Below are 24199 nucleotides of genomic sequence, written 5' to 3' on the forward strand. Positions count from 1 at the left end.
ACACTTTCTGAAGAGACTATACCGTATCTGTTCATGTATTTGTGCCATGGTTTACATTCCAAATTTTTTCAGGGTTGTGCTCGTACACGGGTTCTAAAAGCCAAACCAGTAACTCCCGGTTAATTTGTTGCTCGTCCACCTCTAACCTGTCTGACATGTCAGACAGCAGTCAATGTAGCAGCAAAATAACAATGAAACAATGTTACACAACAATTAGAATATCCAGCTTCAGTGAATGCCTTCTGCGCCTTAGACAACTCCAATCTGTACAATGCAGGATTGTGGCCGTGCACCATACGGATGTCATGTCCAAGCAAAGCCCCAGGACAGTTGGCAGTAACCAACAAATACAATTATCGTTGGCTCTCGCCGCCCAAAGCACTCTACTCTGCACACCGTTTTCCATGACTTATTCCCATCAGGTTCACTTGCTTCCGAGAGTTTAGCCGGTGTTACATTGTCGAACTGGGCGGCAACCTTCAACAGTAGGATGGCTCAGACAAACACAGGTGTGGTATCTACAGCCAATCAGCACTTCGAAATCTTGTGTAGTCCTCTATGATTGGCTGAGCAGTCCTCAATGCTCCAATCCTAGGTCAGATTACATATCTGCAGTACCCCACCCCTCCAGACTACTCCCTCATTAGATGTTCAAACACAGGATTGGATAGGTTGTTATGCGGCCGGAAGTGCCACAATTATAGACGAATGGCATTGCTGGGGTTAGTAGTCGTGGGGTTGCATGATGTTCGAGATTTTTTGATGGTAGGTCTGGGGGATTCTAATTGTGGGTGTGCGTTGAGTGGTGGATGTTTACTATAATGGGTGCTGGAGTTTAACGGCTAGAGCTGCTGACCTTGGAAAGAAAGAACCAGGCTTTTACCCCAACATCCCGTAATTTGGGGCAAATCTCTTAATCTCCCTGTGCTTAAACTGCAAAAAAAAAGTACAATTAAATACTTACCTTGTGTAATGTAATCTGGTGCTCATCTAAAGCGCCCTTCTGCCGAGTTCACGTTTTATAGAACTTCAAAAATATGTATTTTTTATATAAAAATGTGAAAACAATATCGTAGCTATGTTGTCGTGCATTGATGGGTGGCTGGATGAGAATTAGAGACCTAATCCTTCTTCCCCATCTTGGCTAAGGGGCGTGGAGGATTATACTTTGTAATCTTTGCCAACATTGTTAGAGATTAAAAATCTATATTTCAGTGTGGGTCTGACTGCCAGCCACCCTCAGTATGTGGGGTGGAGAATTATGGGCCGAACGTGTCCTATCCTTTTCCAAGGTCGAGGGCATTCTCTGTCTCCCTTGGGCACAATACGAGGGCACACACTGGTAGACTGCGTCTAACCACTGTTTTCATGGGGTGACGCCGTCTCACCTGCCAAGAAATTGGGCCCCACAGAAATATGTTCAACTCGTCCCGGTGTAATTTTCAGACACCTGGACGCATTCAGTAGTGCCTGCACATTGTCTCCTTATATTCTGAGCAGCAAATTGCAGACTGCGACGGGGCTTTGTTATTTTAAATTCCAGCTAAGCCCAAAACAAACGCTGAAGTTGAGGGGCAATCAGGTCTCCTATCAATTGAGTATCCTGGGAACCTCACACCTAGCTGACCATACTATGGAGGGGAAACAAGGTGTCACAGCTTGTTATTACTTCACAGGTACTTAAGTGAGGTATATTTTTCACTTCAGTTTATGCATATAAGACATTTGCATGCACTGTAAGAATGTCAGATGTATTGGTCCGCCCCAGTATTTACACAAATAGCAATTTAAATACCACTATTTTGTTTTATTTCTCTTATAGCGCTACTCATCCCAAGACAGGTTGTTGAGATGCTTTACATCATACGTACACATTATACATTGACAATAAATCATATGTGTGTAAATCAATGTATAGGATGTGTACATAAGACAGTAAGGGTTACACGTTGTAAGAGTCACATGTCCTTCATAGCTCACTGTGCTACATTAAAAGGATTACAATTTATGAACTGCAAGTAACAAAAGATCTGTGTTAAAAGCAGTAACCCACGAATCCATCTACATAAAATAAAAATCTGTCATCTGCATGTCACATGATGTGCTTTGCACAAGACATATTATACCTCTATGCTACTTTGATTAAAAACTGAGACAAGAGAAAACACGGATCTCTTCAGCAAGTGCATTAACCTCCAGTGTTATCTTACCAATATTATTATTCCCTGAGATTTACTGGGTTCACAAAGATCTATGCTACAGGTGCCTTAAGCCCATAAGATATTTAAAAAATGCAGACTTTGCTACTAATTAAGCAGAACAGATTTATTGCCACATTTTTCCTTGTTGCAAATTTCTTTGTGGCAGAGTTTAAAAATTAAATGTATAAGTTGCGGCCCAGTTATTGCATCACTTTTTTGGCACAATCCTGATGCAAAATCTAATTTGTTAAATATTGTAATGCGCTCAAATGTACTCATGATAGACCTGCTAAATATGGGTGTGAGGTCTTAAGACCTGATGTCACTTCCTGTGAGGTTCCTTCTTGTGATGTAATGGGTTGTGATGCCACTTCCTGTGATGCCACGCTCCCTGTGATGCTACGCTCCCTAATGTCACGTGCTATGATGTCACTCCATTACTGCCCAACTTGGTTAGTCCCTCCCCCACACTTCTGTTTTTTTAAGACGTATTCCCTGTCGCTGGGGGGTATCTGTTCATTGCTACCCAAGGGTGAGGCTAGAGTCTTCCCTTTGCCCCCTGCCTTTTCCAAGGGCAGGTGGTCTATGTTTTATTTTTTACTACTGTCACCTTGCCAAAGAGGGGCGGTAGCGTCTTGCCACCCCCACCCAACCTGACTGTGTTTGTGCTGACAGTACAGTCTGTTTGTACTACCTCTGCCTGATCCTCTACCAAGCATTTCACCAGGACCACGTGGTCCATACTGTGTGCTGCGAATATTGAAGGCCGTCACAGTTCATACCTGCCCACACTGTTCACAAATGAGAATAGGCCAGCAGGATCGGTGTGAACTGTGATAGTCATGCTTAAATCTTATTGCAGCTTGCTGCAGACAGCTTTAGATGTTTGTTATAGATTGCATTGTAAGCAATACTTAGAGTGGCCCTTGGGTTTGCCTCTAACTCCTGTTTGTTTGTCTTTCTTGTCTATCTCAGTTCACTGATCTCGATTCAGTTGCTTTCCTCCCCAATCTGGTGTTTGTCCCATCTCTAGATCATTTAGGTTTCATGTTTATTTCATTGATTGGTTCAGTATGACCTTGTACTGCTGATATCTGGAAATCACTTGTTCTTTTCATTTTTGTACTGTCTGTACATTCGTACTCCATGATAGTGCATGCCTTTCTCTCGCTCTCTCTTACTAGAATCTAGCTTTTGCTTTTTCCCTCGCTTCCAGACCCCTTATCTCACTTTCGCCACCACTTCCGTGTTCTCTGTTGTCCCCTCTCTGTAAACCTGAGCATTGCTGTGACTCTGTGCCATGCTTTCTCTCCACTCCCTGCCTCTCTCTCCAGTTCCCTCTCTGACTGCTTGCTAATATTGGCTTTGCCAATGCTTCATGCTTTTAAAATTACTCTGGGTGTGGCATAGCCAGTAACCATGACTGTCCATCTTGGAAGTGTATTTCCTATACTTCCTTGTTGGATGTTGTGTTGCGTGTAGATTTAATATGGCAGTCATCTTGAAAGTTTAGAAAATAATGTTTACCATCTAGGAATGTTGAATGCCATGCCGAACCCCACTTTACAAGAAATATATTAAACCTCTCTTTTCGTACATGCTTGTGTCTCACATTTTTAAAGTATTTGTTTTAGCGTTTCAGCTTTGCTTGGGAATTCTAACATAGAGTTAGTAACTCACTCACACTCACTCACTCTCCTTTTGATACCCCACAGGTCGATGTCTGGCTTCTTAAATTTCACATCATGTGACTCTTTGTAAATTTGTTTCTATCAATAACGTTAATCAGGAAAACAGAATCTGCTCTACCCTCTACACATCTGTACACATTGGCGTATCACAACATTATTTATGTATTGTAGAACTTAGTTCATCATATTTGACTTTATTTCTCAAACATAGTCTGCCACATATTCGCCTCTTCTTCTGTTAGTCATGCACAGTTCTCTGAAATGTCTAACCACAGGGTTTGCATTCTTTGTTGAGTGCCACATATGCTCTGCTATCAGCTGTTTAGATCGAAAGTAGGCATCTATTGCATAAACTTTGTTGATCTACATTTTTATCTTGACCATACCTGTTCTTCCCTTTTTTTGCCTAGTGTTCTATTCTATTAACCCTTGTTATTATGTCTCTTAATTGTTGGGTTGATTTAACATTTTATTTGATTCCATGCTCCTTTCTAGACTGTTTGTGATGGTGACGTGATAGTGTAATGCTGAATTACTGCCTGCAGAGTAGTCTTTGTTGCATTTTGGCCACTGCTACTTTGACCTTGTTTAATAGTTGTACTTGGAGATAGCATTTAGAATCTTATGATTCTAAATAATCTTCTCTGTGAATATTCAGTAACAAGCTGCCACATTATCCTTGCCCCCCGTTGTTCCAAAAATAAGATAGTTTTTTAAATACTCTATCTGTGTTGCCTCAACATTTGAGGTTATTGGACAGGATGCAGCGACGGGGATATTTGATGAGCCCAGTAGAAGAGTGGGACCCTGGGCCTGAGCGAAACTACCTAATTTTGCCTAAAATGTATACTGTATTTACATCTGCTCACCACAGTAAGTAATTCCCTGAAACCAAAGCTGAGGTTTCTAATATGATGAGGCCATTACGATGGTGGCTATCAACTATGCTTGTAATTTTGTATCCTGTTATCCATTCAATTTCCCCTGTTTCCGGTAATGCCTTCATGGATCAGATGCATGTTAATTCATTGCATTCCAGTAATTGAATTTCTATTACTTGATGTCATCCACTTAGCACATAATTGTTTTGAAAGGATGCCTTTCTATAGTTATTAATTTAATTGTGAAAAGATTTCAGTATATCCAATTATTGATTAAATCTTTCTCGGCTAGAACTGTCTGCTGTACAATTTTATATATTTTCATGTTATATCAAATATAGTTTTCCTAAAACATATTAATAATACTTGTTTGTAGCAGCCAAAACTGCCCCAAAAATGTGCTACTAGCCTGATAACCTAAATACTTTCGGTCTTTGGTGTCCTTTATTATCTCATTTTATTATAGTAAAAGTAAATCACTTGTAGACTATGTAGTGTTTGTTGCAGTTGTAAAAACAACTAATCATTTTTTGTTTTATCACGCAGGAATGCCACTTTACCTGCTTTGGCTATATCTCATAGGCTAAATCCAGCAAAAATGAGCAGGACATTGGCGCTACGGATGGTCCCATTTACCTCCCTCGCTAGGTCTCAGCCAAGACCACTGTACAGAAGGATTTGTTGGATTTCTTCTTTACCCCATACAGCATTTAAAGTCTTCCTTATCTACCCATTACGTCAGATGTGTTGGACAGCATGGAGGTCCTCAACAGAGGCGGGCTTGACAGACAAGGAGCAAAGTCAGCTCAGTAAAATGTACCAGGGCCTAATTCAAGGAGATAGGGCCTGCTTGGCAGAGGCCATTACTCTTGTAGAGTCCACACATAACCGGAAAAAAGAGATGGCCCAAGTGCTCCTTCAGAAGGTATTAGCTTACCACAGAGAGCAAGAACAGTTAAAAAATGGAAAGCCTCTAGCCTTTAGAGTGGGTCAGTTCTTTTTCTTGTCCATCAATATGTTTGGATTATCTTTATATTTGTTTATCTATTCCAGCCAAATGAATCAGTGTTCCTTTTTGTGTTAGGTGTTGCTCACAGTTAACAGAATTTGCTTTGAAATCCAGCATGTCATGCTAAATCTGTCTGTTTGCCTCGGTTGGCAGTAAGAGGCCTTCTAAACAGAGAGCAGAAATTAATTTTCTATCCAGGACTTCATTTTGGAAATGGCTTAACTGAAGTGGTTACTTCCGAGAAATTAACCAAAGATGAAAGGAGTGTTGTCTACATTTTCTATTTTTGCTGTTCCATAAATAAAACTTAACTTTAAGCTTATATAATATAATAGAAGATTTCCGTTCCATGGAAACAACAAACTGTTGTTTGTAGTGCTCGTGTAAGTTAAAACAGTTTGTGCAGTAAAGAAAGTTAATTTACAACCAGTGCAGCGTCATCAGGTAGATTTGCAAGTCGATGCTAATTTATTTTTAGTGGTCTAAAGCACGTTGGTATTGGATTCATACTAAACTTAACAAAATCCTACGGTTGGGTTCATGCTGCCACAGGTTTACCAAAGAAAATGATGTTGACTATTTTTCTAGAACTCCTTGTGTTTTTGAGACCACTTCTGGCATTACGGTGGAGTCCACTATGCAAAAATTACTGTTTTGCTGTCTCGGAACAGAGTTGTTACGCCAGATTGAGTTTGCACATATGTAATAGGTAGTGTCTTCCTATAACTATAAACATGCCAGAAGTTGTTTGATGGCACAACAGATTTTGCTCCATTCGAGTTTGCTGTATAATCATCATCGTAGTAGAGTTAATTCTGCAATGCTATGTTTTTTTATATGCAAAAAGCAGACAATTTGTCTTGTATACAGTTCATCCACAAAGTGTATAATAAGTGACAAAAACAAACTGTTGCATATTGCCAAGAAAGAAAAAAGATCAATACACCATACTGTCTGAGCTCCAACAAATGAGGGGGTGACATTTCAGTAGAGTATAGCAAACATTACACCTGTGCAATAAATTATGTGCAGTGCTACAGAAAAATAGTAAATAAGCAATGTAAAATATATAGGGCCAGATGTATGACCCTACCAATTTGCAAGTCGCACATTGCGTCGTTTTGGGACTTCGAAATTTGCGGCTCGCAAATAGGAATCTACAACAGTGTCTCAGACACTGTATGCTATTCTTAATGGTGTTGCAAATTTTCTGCCTAATTAATATTCATGAGGCAGGTGCAATTTGAGACCCCATTAGAAATGGCTAGCACTCCCAGGGATGGTGGCCTGCTGGGGTTAGAAGACCACCTTGTCTGACTGTTTTTTAAATAAAGCAGTCAAAAAAAAATGTATTCCTTTTTCCTTAAAGGAAAACGGGATGCATTCAAAAAAAGAAAAATGAAACGTTACTGTTTCATTTTTTAAGAGTAGTCAGTGGTCCGTGAGACCCCTTCCTGTTTGCAAGTGGCTTACCACCTACTTGAAGTAGGTGGTAAACTGCGAGTGTTTTGCACCCGCAAGGTTACTGACTCGCAAAATAGGGTTTGTACATGGGCCAGACCTTTTTTGCGGTCACAAACGGGCCTGTTTCTCGCAAAAAACAGGCATACATTTGACCCTTATTACCTTAGTTTGGCTTCAGTACTGATCATATCATGCAGGAAGTGGTGTGTCAAAGCAGTTCCTTTGGAAAATCATGGCATGCTTTGTGATTTGTTTTATTACAACCTTTTGTCTACCTCTGAATTGAAAAATTGAATTTGGGTGAAATTATGGGCCATTTTAGCTTCCCTGTTTCATTTCCTTTAAGGCGTAGTACAGAGATGCTCACAAAAACAAGTAAATTTGTATTTACTGAATGAAACACAGTTTTAGTTAAGGAGATGGATGTGTCTCACAGATGGGCGTTTTGCGAGCAATGCACCCTTTATCATTGTAAACCCTGAGACTAAGTAATATTGGTTTGTATGCTTGAAACATTTTATTTTTCGATCAAAATGTTCAACTACTTCTTGTAGGGACATTTTTAATGCTCTCTACATTGATGTTGTCATATTCATTTTGTCCTTTCCCCCAGATAATGATTCTCCTAGTTTGATAGTGTGCGGTCTCATTTTTGAGCTAATTCAGAAGAAGACACCTTTGGGTGTTTTAATCCGTTTATTGATGTTGCCACTTCTTTTGGAGATGAGAATCAAATGCATTATGTGCATCAAAAAACAGTAGTCTTAGAGACTGCACTTGTAAAGGATAATTGATGTTTCCATTAACATGTGGATTTATGTTTTAGATTGAACATGATGTAGGTAGATTAATCAACAGGCAATCCTCATTAAGCACATGTTTTTACATCACGCCTACAGACAGCTTTTAGGGTCTGTTTGCGAAAGTCATTTTGTGAACCATACCACACCTTAAGTGGGCTTATGGCGAACCCATTGATTGCTTGTCATTTCTTGGCTTTATTATTGCCCTCATTTGCTTGCTTGCTTATTCAATGGATTTCATTCCTGTTCCTGTGTTTGTCCCTCTCTTGGAGTACGGCGTTGTTACCATCCTTTTGCTTGGATGGCTCGTATCCGTCCCCTGGTCACATTATTTTTTCTATTTGCACTCCTTGTGGATGTGTTTCTTTACTATCTCGCTTGTGTGCTGCTTCTTCCCTCAAATACCGCCTCCACCTTGTGTGCTCGATGTTGCTTCCTCCACTGCACACCCCAACCTCATCCATGGCTTCCAACACTGTCTTTTTTACTTTTTTTATCTGCCACCCCTACTTCAATCTCCTTTTGCTCCTGCACGCAGACTCCTCCACCTGTTCCTTTCATCCTCTCATCCTTACCCCTCTCAGTATAGGTGTCTGCCAACGTGGAACAATAACTAATAAGACTCAAAATGAACTAGCAACATGTAGTTTGTGCATGCATGACTGGTGACACATGCACGCTCATACTTCACCCCACTGGACTGCCATGGCATCATGACGCACATGCACACTTCATGGTACTTTTTTATTTTGCTAAAAGCATTTTTTTAACCAATGCTGCACAGCATCAGTAAAATCCATTGGCAAAGCAAATATGTCCAAAGGGCGAGACCTATTGGATTTGCCAGTGCTCAAGTTCCTTGTATTGTGTTCTTTTCCTGTGATCATGTTGTTCTTGTGTCCTAGGACTTTCAGGTCCTCCGGGTGCTGGAAAATCTACATTTATAGAATGCGTTGGAAAGATGCTGACCAAGAATGGGCACAAAGTGTCTGTGCTTGCGGTGGATCCTTCCTCGAGTACAAGTGGTGGTGAGTGTACCTTTAAACTCTATTCACAAAGCTATTTTTATGCTACATTGGTAGTATACTACATACTACAATAAGCTGTTCACAAACCAATGTGCGGAGGTCTGTGGATACGTAGATATACTTGTAAGTAGTAAATGAGAGCGGGGCAAGGTGTAATAGCTAGAAAATAGGGATTCTTTGCAACAAAAGGTTATGGAAGGGTTAAGGGAGGAGAAAGAAGTCATTAAATGAGTGCTAGGTAGAGGTTTAGGGAGGGGCATGCACCCATCCACAAAAGACTATGGGCCTGATTTTGAGTTTGACTGTAAAGTCGATGCAGTGCTGGACATGGGGGTGCAGAATGACAGGGGGCACACCATGTGCCCCCCCTGCATGTACCCCCTCGCATGGAGGCACTAGAGTGCCCTGTAGAGCCCCCTATGTTTCCTCACCTCCACCCTTATCATGGCAGCCTCACCTCCATGAAAAGGAGTACTGTGAGGAAACTCATAATATGCTTGGTGGTGCCGCAGCGGCACTACCAAGCATATTATGGCCTCAGACCGCCGAGGGGTCACGGATCCCCAGCAGTTGCGGTGGTCCAATGGCGATCAGACTGCCAAACACAGATTATGGCTGTTGGGACGCCAGGGTGCACTGCCACCGCAGTGCCACCCCGAGTTTGGCGGTCAACGGAATGCCAACCGCTGAATCAGCCCCTAAGCCTATTCCTATTCACAATCTGCACGTCTATAGGTTTTTCAGCTAAAAAGGACCCATAACAGTAGTAAATGTACTCCAGCACTTTAAACTTTAAAATATTATATATGCATTCAGTTTAATGTTAAGAAATGAAATATAAATTATGAATACATCTTTTATATTTAAAATATTTTTGATTATTTGAAATTAAAAAATACATATGAAGTTAATTAAAAGAATAAATTCTTTCATATTAATAATATTCCTATTTTTAGTCGTCACTTTTAGTACATCGCAGGTAAACAAATGCTACTGTAGGTGCATTTTTTAAAATACATCTCTAACATAGTTTTAATTTAATGTACTTTAAATATGTCATTCAAAACCAAGTTAACTTGATACTTTGAAAATAAATATATAAAATTCATAAGTAGTAATAACGTTCAAAATTAATTTTTTTAAACCGATTTTTCAAAAACTTTTATAAGCTTTAAAACATTTCTTATACCTTACTGTAGGAAGATCTCTGCACCGGTTACGGAGGTCTCTGCCAAGCATGAGGAACTTCATGGTTATATATGATGATTTCACTGTCTCCACCCCTGTTTCAGGTAATGGGGACATGTAACTCTAGATTTTGAGTATCTTTACACTTGTAAATGGTGACTAGCCTACAGTAGTAAAGTTAACTCAAAAGTGTAAAAGTAAACTTACATTTGTAGATTTACTCATGTTGTAAGTTAACCTTTCTGATTAAGCCCCTTTATATTTTGGGCAATTTGGAGCGCTGTGTATTTAATATAACTAGATAAATACTCTGTAGAACTCTTCAGATCATAACTGGATACTTTAACTGGATACTTTACTGTAGGAGGATCTCAGACCTGTTTATGAAGATCTCTGCCAAGAATGAGGAACGTCAAAAAATGTTGTAAAGTCGGTCAAATATGATGTTTTTACTGTCTCCTTCCCTGTTTCAGGGAACGGGTACATGCAAGTCCACATTTTGAGTAACTTTGCACTTGTTGGTGACTAGCCTACAGTAGTAAAATTACTCAAATCGATAAAAGTAAACATATTTGTAGACTGTAGATTTTTTCACGTTGTACGTTAAACCTTTAAAAATGTTTTGGGAAAATTGGAGCACTGTGTATTCAATCTAACTGGATAAATACTCTGTTGAATTCCTCGGATTATAACTGGATTTAGTTGTAAGAAATACAGTTAAGAAATCTTGCTGACCCTTTTACCTCTAAGTCAGGGAATGCAATTGGCTCAGTTATGCCCCTACACATCTATTCTTAAAACTCTTCACCACTTAAGCAACCCTAATTACCCTTATCAAACATCTCCTATGAAGATGATGCTCAACTATACCTAAAAGCTGCCTTTTAAAGAGGAGCCACACCTCAAAGTGTGCACTTTCCATTCTTGGATGTCATTTCACCTTTTGAGATTTGGCCCGATTAAGACTGAATTTAATCTAATTATTCTACCTCTCAGTACAGCAATCCTTCAATTTCCCTAGTTTTCATATAACATACGTTGAAAGTTTGTAAATTTCTGACTTTCTTCAGGTGTACATACTTTCATTTCAGGAGTTAAGAATTACATTGTATGGCTGTACACTGAAATTCCTTCAGCAACAGAATTAATGACATTTTTACTTTGTGCATAAATAGCTGGTAAAGATAGGGGTTTTGAAAACTAGAAAGCATCTTTTCTCCAGGAAAAAGTGTTAGACCCGTGGAAACGGTGGTGAGAAAAAATATTAATGTCTTAGTCACATGTCCAAGATAATGAAAAAAATAAATCACACTGTGCTCAGCTATATATATTTTCAGTATTGCTAAATGTTCTGAAAACAAGCTAATTGAAGTATCTGGAATCGCTGTCTCCCTCTTGTACGTATCTTTGGCTAATCTTTGTGTGTCATCTATTGAAGTTCTCTGTCTCCTGCACACCTCTCACTTTTATATTAAGTGTAGGTACTGGCATCCTCACACAGATTTAAAATGCTCTCTTGCATATTTGTAAACTTTAAGGCAGTGGTGTAACAAAACCCCTGCGTTGCGGGGGGCCCTGAGCTCCACAGACTCCCCTCTGGCACTGGCAGGCCCCTGACAAGAGCGCTCCAAACTGGGTCGGGAGCGTGGGGGGCCCCCTGCATGTACGTGGAGGGACCCCCCTAGCTTTGTTATGCCACTGCTACAGGTGTACACACTCATTCTGCATGCAGTTTTTGGTGATTAATTTTTAGGGGGATTGAGTGACTTGGGCTGTGTGGATGCACTACAAAGATGTGCTGTATAGGTACGCACTGCTTTGCCAATCCTGCACCTCGGGCACTGATTACGTTTAATAGTAGCTCAGCTAAGTCAGTGCCAGCAATGTTGCTAGTCTTTGTTAACACTTTCCGCAAAGCCGCTACCAACTGAAGCCCATTCATTCTTCCTTCCTTCCTCTCTGATGTTTTACATGCTTTCTCTCTGCCTTAATGTTCAATAAAGATAAATTGTAAAGAGAACTATGGCATTTGCGGGGAAATGTGAGATCTGCTATTTTTCAGAATTTTGTACTCCTGATCTCATGGGCATACACTCCCTAGGGACAGACCCTTCTATTCAGATGTGTGGTAAGAATGACTAATTGTCCCTCCACTCCACGCATACGTGCAGCCACACGTTTGCAGCAATATAAGAGAAACTGCTTCCAGTCATGCCTGACACAACGCAACATTACCCAAATAGGTCTCACCGGCAGACACGTACCCTTCCAATAAGACACTGCTTTTCGTTATAAGTATAGCCTCCTATTTCTTACTCCTTTTCATTCCTCTACACACTCATGCTCAAGTATGCATAGCACCTAATGAACAACACTTGACACTTCCCATGTAGATCAAACTGCAGAATGGCACGCACCCTTCCAGCCTCCACAACGCATGGATTAGTGTGCTACCCGTCCTCCAAAGCACTGCAACTCATTGTCAAGGATATGAAGTGCTACATAAATGCAACTTCAATATAAAAATATAAATGTCAGTATTAAGACATGTCTAAATGACAGGCTCATGGCTTCCCCCTCGCTCAAACCTCATTTATAGGCATGAGGCTGGGCAAAGAATGTGATTCCAGTGGAACATTTGGGCACTTGAATTCTAAGAATTAAAAAAGAAAATCAAAGCAAATGCTTGGCACGTAATGAGATAAATACATATGTATTTCCTTATTTTATGTAGCTATTGAGCATTTCTAACATGCTTATTTAGCATAGCTGCTTTCGGTATGACCATACTTTAGTGGTAGCTGTTGATATGTGAATTGGAATTTTATTCTTGTACAGCATATGCCATTTTCTTATACTACTGTTCTTGTGTTGCCACTATTACTTTTATCAATTACAAAAAGTTGAAAACTTTAACGCATATTGGCTGCAAATGTATACTTACTCAAAAATCAGCGTAAAAATGTAAACCTTCAAATGGCAAAAACAAATAACAGTTTCCCAGTTCTCTTAAGTCTGAAATATCAAAAGCAGTTTGGGTTTTCTGCTGAAGCTTTACTCTTGTGTAATATTCAAGGAATAGCAATTAAAAACCATTTTGAGGTCTCGGTTTTTACAGTGCAGTTGTCAAACAGACCACTTGCTAACTATATACATAGAGTAGAATTTGGGGCTGCCTGTTTCAATCACTGGCTTTCTTTGACCAGCCTCTTTCAGCGTTTGACTTGAGACTTTGTCAAACACATCTTAGCTCCTCTCAGCGGAGTTTGCATCTCTCACAATGCTATTAACTGGGCAAATTCTTCAGCCGCCTGAGTGCCTGAATTGAACTGCATTAGGTACTACTTTGCAACTAGAACACTCTCTGGCTTCTTCTGCTAGTTCTCTGTTATTTGTCTTCCTCTAATGTGTCAGATCATTCTTTGTTCAAATGCACCGCATGAATCTAATTTTGAGTGTGCTAGTACTCTTAGAGGAGTTTCATCTCTTTAATCTCTGTTATTTTTGAGCGTCTATTTTTCAAGCAAGCGTTCTTATTCAAATCTTTCTATGATGTGAAATTCTCAGTAATAGTAGTAGTTAACCGTGCTCGTCAGCGTGGCCCGATAAATCCCTGGCAGCAGATTAAATAGATGCAACTCCTCTAAGAGTACTAGCACACTCAAAATTAGATTCATGCGGTGCATTTGAACTTTTTAACAAGGAGATTTACCTTACATTACTAAGCCCTGATGACGTCTTTTTAAGACGAAACGCGTTGGCTGAATTAAGTATAACAACAAAGAATTATCTGATATATACAACAAAGCTGCAAGTCTTTAATTTGAAAAATCGAATGACCATTTCTAAGAAAAATCTTGATTCGAATTACAATAAAGAAGAATGGATCTACATTATGAACTATCTGCCTAATGACTTCTTTCGTTTTGAAGATTTGATTCTAATATAGACATTATTGTATTTAAATTGTGTTGCTCCTTCTTCTTGTAATTAAGTATTTGTTAGTGTGGGTGTTTAGCGGATAAACCACGAGAAGTGAGCACTTTTTTCCTTATTACTTAATCTTTTTTTAACATTTGAATACGACTAGTGCCGGGAGCCCTACCGTTTGAGTTCTGTTGTTACTACATGCCTTTGGACCTGTCCCTGTCAGCTGTTCTCCCAAAAGAGCATCTATCAAATAATGGGACTCATGCTACCCTGAAAACATACATGCAATCGTTCAGCCTATGTATGTAACATTTTGTGAAATGGCATTCCACCAAACCTCTAAGCCAATCCCTATAAGTATGGCTGTCTTCGATTTCATTTCTACAGTATGCAGATTTTAGCCAGTGCGGAGTTCAGCCTTCTCTTGCAGTGGTTTGTGATGCCCCCAACATCGGAGGTATCATGTAGAGTCGCTATCTGGGCCACCTGGACAAACTATACTTCACCAGTTCTTGCTACCTTTCTCCATTATAGCTTAAGAGCTGAGAAGGATAGATAGTATTTAAAATAATGCCTCCTGGTATTTCACATGTCCAGCTGCAAGAGTTACAGTTCAAGTTGGCTTTGACAAAACTCTAGTGACCCAGTGCCACCCTTGTAATATTTTGAAGTAACTGAGTTTCATATGAGATGGGTGGTTAGTAATGTGGTCAGTCTTCCTCAGAGTAGTACAATTGGAGCCATTCATGCTAGTAGTTTTGTTTTTCTTTTGGTTTAGCGTACAGTTCGCTAGTCATTGTTCTGTAGCTGCCTAAAACCACTCCTCTGTAATCTCCCCAAGTGGCAAAGTACCCATGTAGTGGGGATTTCTCCAGTTTACCAAGGTTTACTTACAGCTTGCAACCACATATGCATTGGGACAGTTTCAAATAATTTCATCTGTGGTTAGGCATAAGCTGAATTTTGTCTTGTTGGTATTCTAAGGCTCTGACTTGGGAGCCTGTTAGCAGATGTTTGTTGTACAGGTTACCTCAAGTTACCTCAAGAACAGTGTTCTTAACTTTTTGACTTCTGTGGACCCCCACTTAATCATTACTGGAATCCGGGGACCCCCACTGAATAACTATTGGAGTCCAGTGACCACTGCTGAATCATTACTGGAAGCCAGAGACCCCGACTCATTAAGTATTTTATTTAATTCACAAACAAATATTTAAAAAATCACAATTTGAATTTGAATGGTTAGGTTGAAGTTTTTCTGAATTTAGGTACGGCAACCCATCGTCCACACTATATTCTGTTTGATGCACTTGCTCTGTGCCACAAATCAATTTGAGGACACAAACTCAACTTTTAGCCTCCAATTTCAATTTCCTTCACATTTACAGAACATTTTGAAATGTTCATATTTATATTTTTCTTCTTTATTTATGTACACTTTATTAATCTCAATTTATTTAATTTTTTAAACCATTTTGGACCCGCTGAGTAGGCTTTGCGGACCCCTAAGGGTCCCCGAATCACAGGTTAAGAACCGCTGCTCTAGAACACCATTCTGGAAAGCGAAATGGCTCGCCACTGGCATATCTAGGTATACCAGTGAGCAATCTGGCACCTGCGTTCTGTAGAAGTTGTAGTCTGTTCATAAGCCCTTCCTGCAGATTTATAAAAAGGCTATTGCAGTAGTCCAACCTGGACATGGTTAAAACAGAAAATGCAGTTTTCTGACTTTCTTTGAGCAGGAATGGTATTACTTTTTTGCAGGATCCAAGGACATACCACATTCACTTGATCCCTAAGGCTGAGCCTGTTATCTATCCAGACTCCCAAGTTTTTCACCTTCTTAGTGGGAATGGGAAGAGGACCCAGTGTATCCGGCCAACAATCAGGGGTCCAGAAGCTGGGGTCACTGCCGAAAAGCACAACCTCCGTTTTCACGGAGTTGAGTTTAAGGCAATTTCAGGCCATCCAAATTCCCACAGCTGTCATACAGTCATGAAACAGTGAAGCTGTTCTCAACGACTTTCCAGGTATCAATGATACCACAATTTGGGTGTCGTCCACGTAGGAGGTCAAACTAAAGCCGAAGGATTCAATTAGGGGAGCCAGCAACAAAACATAGATGTTAAAAAGTGTCAGGCTCATGGATGACCCTTGAGGGACTCCACACGGCAGTGAAAATGGTTTGGTCGAAAATTCACCAAGAGAGACCATTTGAGTTCTATTAAGTAGGAAAGATTCCAATAGTTTCCAGGCAATGCCCTATACTCCAATCTCTCGCAGCCGGTCCATCAACAAAACATGATGGACCATATCAAAGGCTGCTGAGAGGTCCAACATAATCAGTGCAGCTTTACCTCCCTGATCAAGAGACATCCTAATCTCCTCTGTGGACGTCAGAAGAGCCGACTACGTGTTGTGCCCCCACCTGAAACCATAGTGCTTCCGTTTCTTGTAGAAACCAGCTAAGTTGAACATTCATGTTTTTTCCCGCGATTTTCGCAGGAAGAGGGAGCCTAGAGATAGGTCTAAAGTTGTTAGAATCTTTAGGATCCAAACCCGGTTTCTTGAGCAGGGGCAGTATTGAAGCACTCTTCCAAACTTTGGGAAAGTACCCTTCAGAAAACATGGCATTTATGATGAAGGTCAATGCAAATGTAACTGGTTCAGGAGCTAGTTTTAAAATAGACACTGGGCAGGGATCGTATGGGGAGCCTGATTTAGCCGTCATGAGCAGATTCATGGTCTCTGCGGCCATTATAGGGGCACATTTGTCAAACTGTGCAGCAGCGCTCATGTTTAACATACAACCTTCAGTCTGGACAGAGGTAATTTTAGTCGTTACGTCTGTAAAGGTGGAAAAAATGGTCTCAAATTTGTCAAAGAAAACATTTGCAAGTTTGTCACAAAGTTCCTGACTGGCAGTAATGGTAAGGGAGGTTGGATGTGCCAGGGTGGTGACTGTTTTAAACAGTTCCTTCATTGAGTTTTTTGCAGAATTGATTTTATTGGCGAATAACTCTTGTTTAGTTTTTAGAAGCAGCTGTTTATATTGGGCTAAACTACTTTTGTATTCGTTCTTATCCTTTTCGCTATATTCCCTCCTCCAGTTTCTTTCAAAGTGCTTACATAGCAATTTTTGGTCTCTAAGTTCTTGGGAGTACCAAGGGGAGGACGGTCGTGCCCTTTTAGGGCAGAGAAGTTTTTTTGGAGCAAGCTTATTACCTGCTGCTTCTAACCATTTAGTGTATGATGAGGTAGCCTCATCCACATCAGAGGATAAAATAGGAGATGTAGCAGTTAACAATTCATGGAGTTCCTCGGCTTCTACCTTGTTCTACGCCCTGCTCAGCAGCTGTTTCTTTGCTGGTTTCAGTGTGTGTCCATCTGGTGCGGTAAGCTCAAATAGGACTGCCTTATGGTCTGACCAAACTACAGGAAGGAGGCCAGTAAATAGCATCTGTGAGTTATTGGAGAATATGCCATCTAATGTGTGTCCGGCCTGGTGCGTGGCACCCATAACCAGTTGCTTTAAATCAACAGTACTCATCAAGTCCACTACATTTGAGGTATCTGGGTCAGAAAGTACTTCTAAATGGAAGTTGAAGTCTCCCAGTATCGTTAATGAGTTGGCGCTAATCCCATTTTCCAACATGCTCCCAGCTTGTTTAAGAAACTGGCATCTAGGGCCAGGTGGCCTGTAGATGAGGATGCCTCTGAAAGTAAGGTGGTATGAGAGATAAAAACAGAAATCCAGAGCTTCACATCCTTCATAAACTAATGAGTTGAAAGATGCCTTTATAGAGTTGTGGTATATAACGGCTAAGCCATCCCCTTTCCCATTAGGCCTATTTAAAGTGTAGCAGAGGTAGGTGTGAGGTGTAGCTTTAACCAAATCAGGACCTGATGCAACATCTGTCCATGATTCGGTAATGAATGCCATACCTATTTCCTCTTCCTCAATTAATAAAGCACACTCCACACTATGTTTGACTAAGGATCTAGCATTGAGAAGGACACACTTCCAAACTTTATTGTGCGCAAATCTTTTTCCCTCACTGTCTGATTTATTTAGGCTTTTAGCTGGTTGAAATGTTAGTTCCGGTAGTTTTATTCCGCAACCAGGGCAGGTTACTTGGGCATGTGGGGAGCAGGTACCCAGTTTGATACATCCGCATCCAGGGGTGGTAATATTGAGACTGTGCAGTGTTATACTAGAGTAGTGTCTAGGACTGGATTGACCTGGTCCTAAATGAGCAGGTGAGCTGGCGATATGCACGGGCCGTGAGCGGACGGGCACAGACGGGCTCGCCTTTGGCGAGCCAGCAGCGAGCCGGCTGCGTGCGTCCGCTGCACGTTTGCGCCAGCCTATCCTTAAATGGAGTGAGGGGCGAAGACTAGCTCGCTGACCCGACTTACTACCAAAATGGCAGTCCCGCAATTCCAACTGCGGACCTCGGGAGTCAAGGGCTGTCTCTAACTCAATGCAAGTAAGCCCAAAACAGTTTTAATAAACAAAGGTTTCTTAAGGAGTGCTCAATTAGAGAAAAAATTTGCAAGTATGAAAATTGTAGACAAGCATTGGCATAGCCAATAGTTCTCGCTTTTGGGACCTTATAAGTATTTAGATATGCAGCACAATTTCCTTGGTGCAACAACATCAACTGCTGCATGGCTAAACACTTATAAGGTCCCAAAGGCGAGACCTATTGGCTATGCCAATGCTTGTTGCACACAAAAGCAAAGTCGCTTGATTCACTTCAAACAAGCACTGCCAATGTCAATCGTTTTGGTGTTTGTATATAGTGCAAAGGTTTTAGCAAGCCTCACTGCCACACCGAACAGGCATGCGTCTTTCCCACATACATAACCGGCATCACATGGGCAGCAGTGCAGCTTTCCTTAGTCACACTGAGCAGAGAGCGACAGGGCAAGGTCTCCACATAACCAGAACAGCCGGTGCTTTCATTCTACCCTAACACGTGTGCCGCCGCACAGCTCAGTCAACAGTCATGCAAGCTTACCTCTTGCTTTGCAGCATACATATAACGTTAAACTGCAGGACAAGGTTTCTTCACAGAGGGCAGAAATGATTTAGAGAACAACGGTTGTGTTTTCTCACAGAGAACTGGTACACGGGTACAAACCATGCTAGCTTCCTTCAACACGGCAAGCGTAGTCTGGCCAGCATCAGTGCAAACTTTCGTCACACGACGCCAGCATTACCTGTAGCAGGTCAAGCTACCCCCCTTCTCCCCCCAATTAAACTGTGTAATAGTATGCCCGGTTTTTCCCAACACATGGACACAGCAGACGTACAGGCAGTAAAGCGAGTCATCATTATGATGTTATTTTAAGAACGTGAGACAGCGCAAGCATCTCTCACAAACCGAACAAGTACAGGGCACCCAGCAGCTGTGCAAGCGTCCTTCACATGGGCAGAACAGGTACCACAGTCAGCAGAAAGACACACGCAACACAGCGGGCAGACGGAGGAGCCTTTAACGACCAGAAACCTGCAAGAAAAGAGCTAAGAGCGAAAATAACAGGTTCCACGGGGGGCTAACACAAAATGATGTGTTACGCCCGAACATATGATAGTATTTGAATATTGACTGGTTTGCGCTGTATGTTTTGTAAATACTTCTGCATGTGCCCACCTTTTTTAAGGATCATGGGTAAACTCATAATCAGCGACGGTATTTCACGCTGCCCTCTGCTTAAGTGTCCTGAGGAGTTTATGAAACGCGGATTCTAGAACGTTGATATGAAAGCGGTTTACCCTCAACACTGCCAATGTGTACCTCAGGGGCACCGGTGCCTGAAGGCTTGTTTTTAAAATCAGAATTTTCTCTCAGAAACAACAGAGAGCCTCAAATCACGATGCCCGTGAATCTGCCATCTAGCGTGCCTCGCGGAACAAACATAGGGCTAGAAATAAAAAACAAGCACTGAAATACAAGCGTGGCCCCGCGGCTGCGAAAGTTAATTGTGTGAGGGGAAGCAGGAGGTGAGCCCGCGAGTGGTGCGCGCGCTGGGGAGAGCAGTCTGCTGTTTTTCGAAGCATATACTCGTGCTTGTGGCGCGCTCCTGCGCGCTCCCGCAAGGTGTATGCCACCACAAGCACAAGTATGTGCTTCGAAAAAGAGCTGAACGACGGCTAAAGGTCTCCTAAGCCGTGCATGCGCGCTGCGTAGGTGAGACCTAAAAACAAAGGTTTTAGCTGCAATTTTTAAAAGGATTAAAAGCCGTGCTCAATTAGGCTACAAAATATGTGCAAGCATGAACAATGTGCAAATAATCGCCATTCTGTTGGTCACTCCCGGCTAAAGCCTCAGGAGGACTTTAGGAGGTGGGGTGGGGTGTGATGTGGTGTCATCAGGGAAGGTCAAACGATTCGGGCTACGGCGTTCTGTATGGTTTGAAGTCTCTATGGGAGGTGTGCAGCGATTCATATGTAAATGAGAGGTATTTTCTATTTCCACACCCTCCCTTAAATGCCTTGGCCTCACTATGTAGCCTGTTGGCTCCATCACACCAGCAAAGGTTAATGATGCAGTAGACATCCTTGTTTTATTTCTCTTGGTATTTCCCATGTTTCTCAATGAGTTTTTGTCTTTATTCCATCCCTCCCATCTGCATAGTATAGGTGCAACCACTATCCTCACTTACTCCATAGACTCAGTACAGCCATTCATAAACATGTACGAACAGGTTTTCATGTTTCTTATAAAATTATATAGTTGAGATGTCTCCTTTAGCCAGAGTCTTCCCCCCTGTTCGTGTGATGTATGGTCAATCTTATCTCTCCCTCCAGTGGCCTATTCAGGGCTTCCCTTGACTCTTCAGCTATACTAGATAAGAGTGCCTCTTTTACAATGTCTGCTCTTTTCTCCTGATTACTACTCTACAAGTTATTAATTGTTTTCTGGTTGGCCATTAAACATATCTTGTCTCATAGTTATTGCCTTCATGACTTTCCCCCTATTTACCGAACAGGTCCCAGTCTGCCTACATGTTCGTTTTGCATTCCCACATGTAAGGCAAGCTTTCAATACTATGGGTTTAAATACCAGTACTCTAAACCTATTATCAATTAAGGTCAGTAAAAATAACACAAATATAGATTCACAGAGTCTTTATGAGTAATGCCTAATTTTTATTTAATTTCGCAAAAAACAAATTCTAAAACATCATGAAAAAATTGAGTCAGCACATTATTGTATGTGAATGTCATATCTTTGTACATTAATTGTTAAGCCGTATACTCCTATAAAGTCTGAGGGCTACTAGCTTAATAGACAGACACAAATAAATGTAATCTCCAAACTGTCACAATTTCATGTAGACAAACCGTGAATAATTCAAAGCTCTTGTGAACCACCCATCAGAAATTAGACATCGATGCTTTGGGGACTTAAATTTGTTTTCAGTCTCCTTCATCAGGACAAACCATTATTTTCCGTGGCGTCTCAAATAATATTAGCTTGTTTCCATATCTAAACCAAAAAATAATGAAGGTATGCATATTAAAAAGACTCTGTGAGCTATTCCCTCTACAACACCTAAACAAGTGAATCTAACGTTCTTCCCTATTTAGGCAGCTAGTTAGGCTAATTATACATTTCAATCATGAATCATTTCTTTGTGAAGCATTATTCAAACCCCATTTTATTTAGCGGATGCTATAATGATACAATTTATACACAAAGTATTTGTAAATAACATTTGTTTGTTAGTAGACCAAAGGATATACCATAAACCAGACCATATTCTTTAAAATTTTCATTTTTGAGGGATAGCCATGTTGTATGACATTTATCGCTATTGTCATCTTCCTTATATTATGTCATTGTCCTATTTCATAATTGATATCCAATAGAAGGGGGACCCCTGAAGATCAGATGGATAGGCAGAGGGGGCAGGGGAAACATAGAATCAAAGTATCAATAGAAATTACCAACTGCCTACAGCAGAGATATAAATAAGCCCAAAGCTGGGTCTGGATTAAATAGACAACCACAAACCGTGACTGACACAAAGGAGCAAAAGGACGTAGGATAAATGATTATCAAAATCAGTTTATTTAAATATAAAGAGTCAAGATAATGGTCATTGAGAAAAAAAAAAAATGATAAATTGCATGATGCAAACATGTATAGGTCCCACACTAGACATTCAAACACACATTCATTCCCACAACATACTCATTTATTCGACAAACACATAATTTCAAAAACCAAATTATTTCATACATGGGTTAAAACCATCAATATTGAGAGGTTAACAATTTCACAAAATAATAGTTCCAAAAAACTTGTGCTCTCCCAATTCTTAAGGACAGACGGGGTCTTCAGGTAGGCACGAGATAATAAAAAGCCAATGCACGTTTCGGTGTTGGGCCCACGAGGGGCTACACCTTCATCAGGGCACAGGTGGTAACAAACGTGTGGGACACACAATAGACACCTAGAATACAGTCAAAATGATACAAAAGAGAAAGAAAATACTTAAACACATAAATTACATCTGTGCTTTGATACATCATAAATCAACGTCAATCAATACAATCAAAGATTAAGATAATAACCTAAAGGTCCAGAGGGCTAACTTGAAATAGTCTGGAATCAGTGTCAGTCAGGGTATGGTTCAGATACAAATGGAAGGATAGTCGCAAGATAGTCCAATTAGTTAAAACCGAGGTGCACCGAGAACTAACTTCTCAGAGGAGGTGAGTCCAGATAAACAAGAAAAATAACGAAGTACAATATATCAACCGTGCAGTAAAAAGTAAGAATGACACAAGGGTGCTAAGGTTGTCATAGAAATGCCTAGAATGAAAAAGAAAAAAGAAAAGAAAAACAATGCGGGATAGGTTACAACTGTTACATATCAAGAGAAATCAATACCTTTAAATCAGGTAGGTGGCTAAAGATAGCCCTCTACTCTAGGGATGGAAATTTTTCGGGGCCTCAGGGAGCTCAACAGAGCGATTCTGTAGCAAGGAAATACACATAAAGGGGATAGAGTCAGGATAGGGATCATGAAAGAAGCTGTGATTAGGGTCGCAGTAGCTGCTAAGAGAGGCAGAGCTTACCCGAGAAGTTAATGGGGCAGCAAGCTCAGGGTTTGTTCATCATACAACAACATCGCAGCGAGTATCCAACGTGAGGGGCCAAAAGTGCCAAATGTTAGTTCCGATAACAGTGTTAGATGCGTCTGTCGAATACACCGGACAGGGGAATGAATTAATTCCTGCAAAAAACGGACAGCATAAGATGGTAAAAAATATTATATAGACAACTAGATAAGGTGTGTATATATAACAAAATGAGGCTGACTGTTGGCTCTGCCTCTTCATATATGTGTGCAAGGTAAAAGAACTTAGTACGCGCTGGGAGAGAGCACAGTAGTTAAGGGTCAACGCGGGGGTCGATAACGTGGGCAGTAATAACTACGAGCGTTTCCCTTCAGTCAAAGGCCGAATAACAGTGTTAAAAGATAGAGTATGGAAAGCAGGGCCAGATTAGAATAGCCACACAGGGAATCCAGGTGGCGCGCATGGACGTTCTTACCATGGGTAATTTAACAGCGATGAGGAAGATGACCGGATAGCATCATCCGAGTAGAGGCAAAAAGGCTTCGGGGTGAGTTTCTTCGGGAGCCGATATTTAAATGCTGTTGAGAGTCGGGGAGGCTGGACGATAGAAAATCTCGCGTGAGCGAGCATAGATCTAAAAATCGAAAAAGGACTTCAGCCAAGGGTATTACATTAGAACAAAACACGGCAGCCATATTGGAACAGAGCGCGTGATAGAAAACGAACAACATAAGATGGTAAAAAATATTATATGGACAGCTAAATAAGGTGTGTGTATATATATATATATATATATATATATATATTACCTACTGGCGGTCGCCAGTAGGTAGTTATAGTTAGGACCACGTTTCCATAGGAAAACCTCAACATTCTATTTTGAATAACTTTGGCGCCGGTCGAC

At 40.8% G+C, this 24199-nt stretch overlaps 1 protein-coding gene across 3 annotated transcripts in view; it reads left to right on the forward strand.

Moving 5' to 3' along the window:
* Positions 1–652: 652 nt before the first annotated feature.
* MMAA (metabolism of cobalamin associated A) overlaps positions 653–24199 on the forward strand; it is a 131086-nt gene continuing 107539 nt past the window's right edge. For 2 of the 3 annotated variants that reach the window (XM_085641621.1, XM_085641622.1), the window contains exons 1-3: positions 653–765; positions 5320–5762; positions 8955–9077. In XM_085641621.1, coding sequence (XP_085497747.1) covers positions 5372–5762; positions 8955–9077 — 514 coding nt within the window. In that variant the 5' untranslated portion in view covers positions 653–765; positions 5320–5371. Of the gene's footprint in view, positions 766–5319; positions 5763–8954; positions 9078–10276; positions 10370–24199 lie in introns of all 3 variants that reach the window. The other variant, XM_085641620.1, reaches the window with a different exon arrangement.

This window comes from Triturus cristatus, chromosome 2_2 (assembly GCF_964204655.1).
Source record: "Triturus cristatus chromosome 2_2, aTriCri1.1, whole genome shotgun sequence".
Classification (NCBI taxonomy): Eukaryota; Metazoa; Chordata; class Amphibia; order Caudata; family Salamandridae; genus Triturus; species Triturus cristatus.